Source organism: Palaemon carinicauda, chromosome 11 (genome assembly GCF_036898095.1).
Source record: "Palaemon carinicauda isolate YSFRI2023 chromosome 11, ASM3689809v2, whole genome shotgun sequence".
Lineage (NCBI taxonomy): Eukaryota > Metazoa > Arthropoda > Malacostraca > Decapoda > Palaemonidae > Palaemon > Palaemon carinicauda.
Window position 1 is genome coordinate 122,872,302 of NC_090735.1, and position 12,132 is coordinate 122,884,433.

At 42.6% G+C, this 12,132-nt stretch overlaps 1 protein-coding gene across 2 annotated transcripts in view; it reads right to left on the bottom strand.

Moving 5' to 3' along the window:
- The window catches only part of LOC137650160 (uncharacterized), a 72,052-nt gene that overhangs the window by 17,208 nt on the left and 42,712 nt on the right, over positions 1-12,132 (bottom strand). For both annotated transcript variants that reach the window (XM_068383318.1, XM_068383319.1), the window contains exon 3: positions 2,099-2,298. In XM_068383318.1, coding sequence (XP_068239419.1) covers positions 2,099-2,298 — 200 coding nt within the window. The remainder of the gene's footprint in view (positions 1-2,098; positions 2,299-12,132) is intronic.

Genomic DNA, 12,132 nt, shown 5'->3' on the forward strand with positions numbered 1-12,132 from the left:
CATCCCTGTCTCAGCCCCACTCTCACCGGAAACCAATCGCTCACTTCATTTCCTATTCTAACACATGCTTTACTACCTTTGTAGAAACTTTTCACTGCTTGCAACAACCTTCCACCAACTCCATATAACCTCATCACATTCCACATTGCTTCCCTATCAACTCTATCATATGCTTTCTCCAGATCCATAAACGCAACATACACCTCCTTACCTTTTGCTAAATATTTCTCGCATATCTGCCTAACTGTAAAAATCTGATTCATACAACCCCTACCTCTTCTAAAACCCCCCTGTACTTCCCAGATTGCATTCTCTGTTTTATCCTTAATCCTATTAATCAGTACTCTACCATACACTTTTCCAACTACACTCAACAAACTAATACCTCTTGAATTAAAACACTCATGCACATCTCCCTTACCCTTATATAGTGGTACAATACATGCACAGACCCAATCTACTGGTACCATTGACAACACAAAACACACATTAAACAATCTCACCAACCATTCAATTACAGTCACACCCCCTTCCTTCAACATCTCAGCTTTCACACCATCCATACCAGATGCTTTTCCTACTCTCGTTTCATCTAGTGCTCTCCTCACTTCCTCTATTGTAATCTCTCTCTCATTCTCATCTCCCATCACTGGCACCTCAACACCTGGAACAGCAATTATCTCTGCCTCCCTATCATCCTCAACATTCAGCAAACTTTCAAAATATTCCGCCCACCTTTTCCTTGCCTCCTCTCCTTTTAACAACCTTCCATTTCCATCTTTCACTGTCTCTTCAATTCTTGTGCCGGCCTTTCTTACTCTCTTCACTTCTTTCCAAAACTTCTTCTTATTCTCTTCATATGACTGACCCAGTCCCTGACTTACCTAAGATCAGCTGCCCTCTTTGCCTCACGTACCTTGCGCTTTACTTCCACCTTTTTCTCTCTATATTTTTCATACTTCTCTATACTATTACTCTGCAGCCATTCTTCAAAAGCCCTCTTTTTCTCTTCCACTTTTACCTTCACTCCTTCATTCCACCATTCACTGCCCTTCCTCATGCTGCCTCCAACAACTTTCTTGCCACATACATCACTTGCAATCCCTACAAAATTTTCTTTTGCTAACTTCCACTCCTCCTCTAAATTACCAGTTTCTCTTACTCTCACCTCGTCATATGCCATTTTCAACCTTTCCTGATATTTACTTTTTACCCCAGGTTTTATTAGCTCTTCAACCCTCACTAGCTCCCTTTTACATCCACCTACTCTATTCCCCCAATCTTATGCTACAACCAATTTTCCTTCCACCAAAAAATGATCAGACATACCGTTAGCCATACCCCTAAACACGTGCACGTCTTTCAATCTTCCAAACATTCTATAGTAAAGACCTGAAATGTTTGTATTTGGTGCTGAAACAAATCTTAAATAGTCAAAGACAGATAAGCTGTGAAGAGAAATTTCTCTTTAGGCTTCTGATATGCGCACAGATAAAACATGATTAATCAGTAGATGGACTATCAAATAATGCTCGTAAGTAAAAAAGTAATTAAAAGTATGTGGCACTCATAAAGAATATCCTGTTTGTACGTATGTTCAGTTACCCCTTGAATAACATGTTACTGTACCTAGATGTTCTTCAATTTTAAATAGGGATTTTGACAGATCATCTTAAAACTAACATTTGAGAAGTGCAAGATGAGTACTCTACAATGTTGAAAAAAAATGGCTAATTTTTTATGCAGTAGATTTATAAATTGTTTCATATCCACATTCTTCTAGGACAACTGCTAATAAAGAAATGTGCAAGAATTATATTGAGCATAAAACAGAAGGATAAAGGTGGCTGCTCTAATGCACTAGAGTCCATTTCTTTTACAGAGTCATATTTGCACCGACTCGCAGCGGTGCCCTTTTAGCTCGGAAAAGTTTCTGATCGCTGATTCGTTGGGCAAGATCATTCTAACCAATCAGCGACCAGGAAACTTTTCCGAGCTAAAAGGGCACCGTTGCGAGTCGGTGCAAATATGACTCGCTAAAAGAAATGGACTATAGAGTTATTTACCAAATGACAGGAAAAAAAAAATAATTTCATACCTGGACATTTTGTGGGAAAGCAGAGCCATCATCTTTCAACAGCTCTTGTATGGTGATTAACCCTTCATTGTTTGGTCCATTTGTTATGATATGCCTTATGCCATCATATTTCTGACAGGCCTCTTTCACAGTGGGCAGGAGAAGTGGGTGTGTTATCACCGCTGAAGCACCTGAGTTCCGTAGTTGCTGAGCAATTTCATCTGTCAATGATTATGAAATTCTTCAGCGATTACCACACAAACGCAGTAAGAAAATAACATTTAAACTTTAAAACAGTCATATTATTATTATTATTATTATTATTATTACTAGCCAAGCTACAACCCTAGTTGGAAAAGCAAGATGCTATAAGCCCAAGGGCTCCAACAGGGAAAAATAGCCCAGTGAGGAAAGGAAATAAGGAAATAAATAAATGAAGAGAACAAATTAACAATAAATCATTCTAAAATAAGTAACAACGTCAAAACAGACTTGTCATATATAAACTATTAACAACATCAAAAACAAATACGTCATAGATAAACTATAAAAAGACTCATGTCCGCCTGGTCAACATAAAAACATTTGCTCCAACTTTGAACTTTTGAAGTTCTACTGATTCAACCACCCGATTAGGAAGATCATTCCACAACTATTCAAGTTTTGAGATTCTAATAGTTGCAGTAGTGTATGCAGTTATTCTAGAAACAATAGATGGTTTTGTTTCCTAACATAATATGAGCCATTTAAAATACCACAATTTTTTCTAAGTACTGTAACTTGTATTTTTCCTAGGTATACAAACCGAATCCTTTGAGTAGGGAATATGTTTTAGCACGAACAGAACGGCCGTTGAATAATTTAACAAGGAAGAAAAGCGACAAGTGGGAGCGAGGGCGAGAAGCCCCGACTCTACCTGTAAAAAGCTCTTCACTTAATGCCTTCTGGCTCAGGACTGAGAGGGGTGTTTGATAGGGGAAATTTAACCTACAAGACTCAGGTTTGTATAACAAGGAAAATTACAATTACAGTACTTTTATAAATTTTTTTACTTTTAAAATTTTTTCATCTGTTCTTACGTATAATACAAACTAACATCCTATAAGTAGAGACACTTGCACTGAAAACATGTTCCCTACTTTGTTGGTTTGTATTTCACATCGGAACAAATTTAATTTTATTCAAATTCAAGGTACAGTACTGTATTGTACTTTTCTAATACACCTTATTGCATAAATCCCATCACATACTTAGAGAAAACTTTCTTTAAAACCAGATACATTTCTCATAAAACAGGTGAAAACACACAATTATCTGTACCTGTATTTTATAATGGTCCACCCATGTTAAAAAAAAAAAAAAAAACTTTCTTAAATACCATCTCCAGAAGTAGTACAGTACAGCTTTTCAGATCAAAAGTACAAATGGTATAAATAATTTACTTCTCTTTAGAGTTAATATCTTCATTCTAATACACGAGTAGACCAGACGATGATCAGTCCAATGTTCTTCTGATCTAGTCACTGATTTTGTGAGTTAATCCTTTTACCCCCAAAGGACGTACTGGTACGTTTCACAAAACTCATCCCTTTACCCCCATGGACGTACCGGTACGTCCTTGCAAAAAAATGCTATTTAAAACTTTTTTTGCATATTTTTGATAATTTTTTGAGAAAATTCAGGCATTTTCCAAGAAAATGAGACCAACCTGACCTCTCTATGACAAAAATTAAGGCTTTTAGAGCAATTTTAAAAAAATATACTGCAAAATGTGCTAGAAAAAAAATAACCCTTGGGGGTTAGGGTTGGAAATTTCCAAATACCCTGGGGGTAAAAGGGTTACGCATCCTTATGATCACGGGATCTTACTAGAATGTGATCCAAGAGAGGTCAATGTTTAGATCTTGAATATTGCCAGGTAGTTTGGAATTTATTCTTCTGGCTAAAAAGAGTGTTAATTATTACAGGATCATGTTCAACGTAAAATAAGACAAGGCCTAGTAAACTTCCCAAAGGAACTCCTCTGCTTAATAGTTCATAAGATGAATGAAAGTTACTAATTTGCACACAGTAGTTTCTGTCAAACCATGTAAGCTTTTAGACACTCAAAAGCTTCATCTTCAATACCAATAGACCATAAATCATTTAGTAGCAGTTCATACACAATTGTACTTGAAGCAGCACTATAAGATGAGTAATATCAAGATACCCCATTTGTTCTCATCCATCATTTCCAGAAGATCATTTACAAGAGAGCAAATACTGTAGCTGTTTCCGTAAAATATAATTGTCAGTATGCACACTGGTTGTCTGGCAATGCTTCAATTCTTTCTAAAAGTGACTTGCTACTTGTTCAAGAATTACATATTCTAATACTTAGATGACCGCGGAGGTAGCAACAGTAGGGGATTCGGCATTATGAAGCTTCATCTTGTAAGGCTGGGAGGAACGTAGAGAGTAGAGGTCCTCTTTTTTGTTTTTGTTTCATTTGTTGATGTCGGCTACCCCCCAAAATTGGGGGAAGTGCCTTGGTATATGTTTGTATGTATGTAATACTTTTGAAATAAAGGATAGATTCAAAATAGGTCTGTATGAACTCAAGTCTTGAAAGTCTAGTGCACTTTTCAGAACTTGTGTAGCTATAGCCAATTTCACAGATTTCGGAAGTTTTAACTCATTAATAGTATTTTACTATCATTGTAATTATTTTGGCAAGACTAGAAAATGTTTATGCTCCACTCACTTCCAACATTGGCATCATATCAATCACAAAATTTGTTTTCCTTACCCCTATAATAATCCTGATGACTTCATCTTTTGTTATATTATTAAATCTTGTTAATCTTATCCTTGTATTTGGTACAGCAAACAATCTGATACGGAATATCTGCAAAGGACCCAAATATATTTCATATTGTTTTTAAAGAATTCTAGAAATTGATAATACCACTTAGATGATGTAATTTATTCTTGTCTGTTGTTGCTTTCTGGATTTTTTCTTTGGAGTATCCTGGATTTTTTTCCTCCGTAATACGTAAGTGTTCCGTAACCGAAATACAAACCACACTATTTAATTAGGGTATTACTTTCGGCGTAGCTGAAATGACGAGCCATTAGATTTTTAACGAGGGTTTACACACCGGTGAGTAGCTCACTTTGCTTTTGGCTCGGGTGATGAACAGACGTGTCTGCTCCCACCCTCGCTTATTGACAGCTTTAATCTTTTTTGCTTTTTCTTTGCAGTGTGTGCTTGGAAGTTGGCCTCTACCATTATGCGGAAGTGCCCCGGATTACCTGACCACCCTTGTGGTACATATATGTCAGCGGTCGAAACAGACCCTCACACCGTATGTCCGTTCTGCAGGGGCCAACGGTGTGATAGAGACAAAGTGTGTAGTGAGTGTAGGGAGTGGTCTACCTCCCAGTGGGAGAGGTTTTATATAGGTACTTTACAGTTTTGTATTTCACTCAACTTTCACCGACTCCATTTTCTTTCTTTACATATTTTTTCCCTCTTTTTATTTTCTAGTCTCCTCAGCTAACCAAGGAAATTCATCCTTAACAGTTTTACTGTAGTTTTTTCCATCACATGTTATCAGATTAATTTTTATTCACCTTATTACATACAGTTATAAGGCAGTAGGGGATTTCAGCATTATGAAGCTTCATCTGTGGTGGATAACGGGGGAGGGTGGGCTGTGGCACCCTAGCAGTACCAGCCGAACTCGGTTGAGTCCCTTGTCAGGCTGGGAGGAACGTAGAGAGTAGAGGTCCCCTTTTTGTTTTGTTTCATTTGTTGATGTCGGCTACCCCCCAAAATTGGGGGAAGCGCCTTGGTATACGTATAAGGCAGTCAATACATACACTGTAGAGCCCAATAAAAGTTGGATGTCATAACATCAGGGTTAGAGTTCTCTTGCTTGAGGGTACACTCGGGCACACTATTCTATCCTATTTCTCTTCCTCTTTTGTTATAGTTTTTAGTTTATATAGGAAATATTTATCGTAATGTTGTTACTGTAATTAAGACATTTTATTTTTCTTGTTTCCTTTCCTCACTGGGCTATTTTCCCTGTTGGAGCCCCTGAGCTTATAGCATTCTGCTTTTCCAACTAGGGTTGTAGCTTAGCAAGTAGTAGTAGTAATAATAATAATAATAATAATAATAAATAATTTATTTTCATTGTAACTTCATCAATAAATACTAAAGGAAATCAGTTTGATTTATTTCTAAAGCTTATTTTCTTTAGCACCGAGTCTTTCTGTAAAGGTAATTATAAAAGTTATAAGTTTGTGCACTAGAAAAAGAATACATTTCTCTTCCACATTAATATGATATTTTAATTATAAAACAAATTTTTGAATATACTTACCCGGTGAATATATAATAGCTGCAACTCTGTTGCTCGACAGACACATACATAAAAAACTCGCCAGCGATCGCTATGCAGGTTGCGGGTGTGCCCACCAGTGCCAACTGTCGGCCAGATACCACTCTCGATGTAAACAAAACCTTCAATTTCTTCTCATCCCACTGCGTCTCTATTGGGGAGGAAGGGAGGGTCGTTTAATCTATATATTCACCGGGTAAGTATATTCAAAAATTTATTTTATAATTAAAATATCATTTTTAAATATTTAACTTAGCCGGTGAATATATAATAGCTGATTCACACCCAAGGAGGTGGGTAGAGACCAGAGTTAAATATGTTTACATCGTATAAGCTAAGAGTTTTTTCATTTTGACAGTTATCAATATAACAAAACCAAAATAAATAGGTTCCTGGTAAGGAAGTCGACTTAGACGATTACTCTGCCTTGTAAGTACGTCTTCCTTACGGAGCCCAGCGATCCTCTTAGGATGCTGACAGACTCCCAGGAGCTGAAGTATCAAGGGCTGCAACCCATACAACAGGACCTCATCAAACCCCTAATCTGGGCGCTCTCAAGAAATGACTTTGACCACCCGCCAAATCAACCAGGATGCGAAAGGCTTCTTAGCCTTCCGGACAACCCATAAAAACAACATTAAAACATTTCAAGAGACAGATTAAAAGGATATGGAATTAGGGAATTGTAGTGGTTGAGCCCTCACCCACTACTGCACTCGCTGCTACGAATGGTCCCAGTGTGTAGCAGTTCTCGTAAAGAGTCTGGACATCTTTCAAGTAAAATGACGCGAACACTGACTTGCTTCTCCAATAGGTTGCGTCCATTATACTTTGCAGAGATCTATTTTGCTTAAAGGCCACGGAAGTTGCTACAGCTCTAACCTCGTGCGTCTTAACCTTAAGCAAAGATCGGTCTTCCTCACTCAAGTGTGAATGAGCTTTTCGTATTAACAATCTGATAAAATATGACAAAGCATTCTTTGACATAGGCAAGGATGGTTTCTTAACCGAACACCATAACGCTTCAGATTGGCCTCGTAAAGGTTTAGTACGAGTTAAGTAGAACTTAAGAGCTCTAACAGGGCATAATACTCTTTCTACTTCATTGCCTACGATCTCCGATAAGCTAGGAATATCGAAAGATTTAGGCCAAGGACGAGAAGGTAGCTCATTTTTGGCTAGGAAACCAAGCTGCAGAGAACAAGTAGCTTTTTCTGACGAAAACCCGATGTTCTTGCTGAAGGCATGAAGCTCACTGACTCTTTTAGCCGAGGCTAAGCATACCAGGAAAATAGTCTTAAGAGTGAGATCTTTCAGGGAGGCTGAATGTAAAGGCTCAAACCTGTCTGACATGAGGAATCTTAGGACCACGTCTAAATTCCACCCAGGTGTAGCCAAACGACGTTCCTTAGAGGTCTCAAAAGACTTAAGGAGGTCTTGCAGATCTTTATTGTTGGAAAGATCTAAGCCTCTATGCCGGAAGACCGAGGCCAACATGCTTCTGTAGCCCTTGATAGTAGGAGCTGAAAGGGATCGTACTTTTCTCAGGTATAAGAGAAAATCAGCTATTTGGGCTACAGAGGTACTGGTCGAGGATACGGAAACTGACTTGCACCAGTCTCGGAAGACTTCCCACTTCGATTGGTAAACTCTAATGGTAGACGCTCTCCTTGCTCTGGCAATCGCACTGGCTGCCTCCTTCGAAAAGCCTCTAGCTCTCAAGAGTCTTTCGATAGTCTGAAGGCAGTCAGACGAAGAGCGTGGAGGCTCTGGTGTACCTTCTTTACGTGTGGCTGACGTAGAAGGTCTACTCTTAGAGGAAGACTTCTGGGAACGTCTACTAGCCATCGAAGTACCTCGGTGAACCATTCTCTCGCGGGCCAGAGGGGAGCAACTAACGTCAACCTTGTCCCTTCGTGAGAGGCGAATTTCTGCAGTACCTTGTTGACAATCTTGAATGGTGGGAATGCGTAAAGATCTAGATGTGACCAATCTAGGAGGAAGGCATCTATATGTATTGCTGCTGGGTCTGGAACTGGAGAGCAATAGATAGGAAGCCTCTTGGTCAGCGAGGTTGCAAAGAGATCTATGGTGGGTTGACCCTAAGTCGCCCAAAGTCTCTTGCACACATCCTTGTGGAGGGTCCATTCGGTTGGAATTACCTGACCTTTCCGACTGAGACAATCTGCTAGGACGTTCAAGTCGCCCTGGATGAACCTCGTTACTAGGGAGATGCCTCGATCTTTTGACCAGATGAGTAGGTCCCTTGCGATCTCGTACAGAGTCAGTGAGTGGGTACCTCCCTGTTTGGAAATGTACGCCAAGGCCGTGGTGTTGTCCGAGTTGACCTCCACCACCTTTGCCTCGAAGAAGATTCTCGAAGCTTATCAGGGCCAGATGAACCGCCAAAAGCTCCTTGCTGTTGATATGCATGCTCCTCTGACTCGAGTTCCACAGACCTGAGCATTCCCGACCGTCCAGCGTCGCGCCCCAGCCCACGTCCGATGCGTCCGAGAAGAGAACGTGGTTGGGTTTCTGAACTGCCAGGGGAAGGCCCTCTCGTAGGCTGATATTGTCCTTCCACCAAGTCAGACAAGACTTGATCTTTTCGGAAATCGGGATCGAGACCGCCTCTAGCGTCTTGTCCTTTTTCCAGTGAAAAGCCAGGTGGAATTGAAGAGGTCGGAGGTGTAGCCTTCCTAGCGAGACAAATTGCTCCAGGGATGACAGCGTTCCTACCAGACTCATCCAAAGCCTGACTGAGCAGCGTTCTTTCTTCAGCATCTTCTGGATGGAGAGCAGGGCTTGATCTATTCTGGGGGCCGACGGAAAAGCCCGAAAAACTTGACTGTGAATCTCCATCCCTAAATACAGAATAGTTTGGGATGGGACCAGCTGTGACTTTTCCAAGTTGACTAGGAGTCCCAATTCCTTGGTCAGATCTAGAATCCAATTGAGATCCTTCAGACAGCGATGACTGGAAGAGGCTCTGAGAAGCCAGTCGTCCAAATAAAGGGAGGCTCGGATGTCCGATAAATGGAGGAATTTTGCCACATTCCTCATAAGCCTCGTAAACACGAGAGGAGCTGTGCTTAGGCCAAAGCACAGGGCCCGAAACTGGTACACCACATCGTCGAAGACGAATCTCAGAAAAGGTTGGGAGTCTGAGTGAATGGGGATGTGGAAGTAGGCGTCCCTTAGGTCTAGAGAGACCATCCAGTCTTCCTTTCTGACCGCTGCTAGGACTGACTTTGTGGTCTCCATGGTAAACTTTGTCTTTGTGACAAAGACATTCAGAGCACTGACGTCTAGCACCAGTCTCCAACCTCCTGTCTTCTTTGATACTAGGAAGAGACGGTTGTAAAACCCCGGTGATTGAAGGTCCGAGACTTTGACCACCGCTCCCTTCTCTAGCAAAAGAGACACTTCCAGTTTCAGGGCTTGTCTCTTTTCTTCCTCTCGGTACCTGGGAGAGAGATCGATGGGGGACGTCACTAGAGGAGGTCTGCGTACAAAAAGGATTTTGTACCCCTCTCTGAGCAACCTCACAGATTGTTGGTCTGCGCCTCTCTTCTCCCAGGCTTGCCAGAAGTTCTTGAGTCTGGCACCTACTGCTGTCTGAAGTTGCGGGCAGTCAGACTCTGCCCTTAGAGGACTTGGATCCTTTCCTCTTCCCTCTCTTCCCTTCGGCACGAGCACCTCCCCTGCTGGAGGCTCTGCCACGAAAGGGCGGGATAAACCTGGACGCAGGAGTGTCTATCCTAGGTCTGGCAGACAAGGCAGGCAAAGGGGGAGCTTTGCGAGCCGAGGACGCAACTAGATCGTGGGTGTCCTTCTGCACTAAAGACAAGGCAATTTCCTTAACCAAGACTTCAGGAAACAAGCACTTAGACAAGGGCGCAAAGAGTAGCTCGGATCTTTGGCATGGCGTCACTCCTGCTGACAGAAAAGAGCACAGAGACTCTCGTTTCTTAAGGACTCCGGACGTGAATGAAGCGGCAAGCTCGTTGGACCCATCACGGACGGCCTTGTCCATGCAGGACATAATGAGTAAGGAAACATCCCTATCGGCAGAAGAGATTTTCCTACTCAGGGCTCCTAAACACCAGTCCAGGAAGTTAAAGACTTCAAACGCCCTAAATATGCCTTTAAGAAGGTGGTCCAGGTCCGAGGGTGACCAACAAATCTTCGAGCGTCTCATGGCAAGGCGGCGGGGAGAGTCTACAAGACTTGAGAAGTCGCCCTGGGCAGAGGCAGAAACTCCCAAGCCGAGAACTTCTCCCGTGGCATACCAGACGCTCGATCTAGACGAGAGTTTAGATGGGGGGAAGGCAAATGCTGTCTTCCCTAAACTCCTCTTGGTCTCTAACCAATCGCCTAACAGCCGTAAAGCTCTCTTGGATGAGCGAGAGAGAACGAGTTTAGTAAAGGCAGGCATGGTAGCAGGAACGCCTAAGACAAACTCTGACGGCGGCGAACGAGGAGCCACAGAAATAAAGTGATCAGGGAACAACTCTTTAAAAACCGCCATGACTTTTCTAAAGTCCAAGGATGGTTGAACTGCTTTAGGCTCATCTAGTTCTGAAGGCTGATCCTCAGGCTGTGGTTCAGCAACGTCCTCATCTGACAGTTCCTCATCCGATAACTGATGAGAAAACGGCAAAGGTGTAGGCAACGTTTGACTCGCAGAGTCCGGTCGCACAGGTGCATACGTGACGGAGCCGGACGCAGCGTCCTGGAACTGCTGAACAGTCTGGGAACTGTCAACAACAACAGGTGCGCGAGGACGCACAGCGTCCACCCGAGACTGTTTAGACCGTCTGGGTTATGCAGTCAACACCATACCGGGTTGCGGAGGTTGACGCACCGCGTCAAAACAAGTCAACTCTGATGGTTGATGAACGTCCTGAACGTCACCAATCGCATCAGTGCGTTGCCTAACGTCAACGTGCGGCTGGAAATCCACACTGGGTCGCATCGGTGGAGGTACCACCCCAACTGGTTGACGCGAGAAAGCTACATCCACGTCAACAGGACGCACAACAGAACGCTTGGATGGCAGATGGCCAGTAGGTTCAACGGTAACCTTCTCAGCGTTGTAGTCCTCCATCAAGGACGCAAGCTTAGACTGCATGTCTTGCAGTAACACCCATTTAGGGTCTACGGAAGCAGGTGCGGTAACAGACGGGGTTAGCAAATGAGACGGCACAACTTTGCCTCTCTTAGGCGGCGAGCAGTCATCAGATGATGGCAACGGGTCCGAACTGTCCCAGTGGCTACATCCGGGACGTTGGACTTGTCCTGAAGGGACCGACTTACGCTTTAAAGGTCTGGAGACCTTGGTCCAAGGTTTCTTACGTGAAACACCTTCGGACGACGAGGTAAAAATGGGCTCTCTCGTCTTACTTAGGTAGGGGCGATCTTGGAGAGATACGCCTGATACCTTAGAGGGAACGTCTGTTCGCTGATCAAGGCCTCTCGAACCCATGAGTCGTACGACATTGCTTCTCCCCTGGGCTTGGGAGCTTGCAAGAGGTCCCGGACTAGGAGGACGACAGGCACGAACAGACGAACCCTCGAGCGCAACACTGTTCACAACACTTTGCGTAACACTAGGCACTTTGACACTATCCTTCGTGGCACTTTGGCACTTGAGTTCCTTTA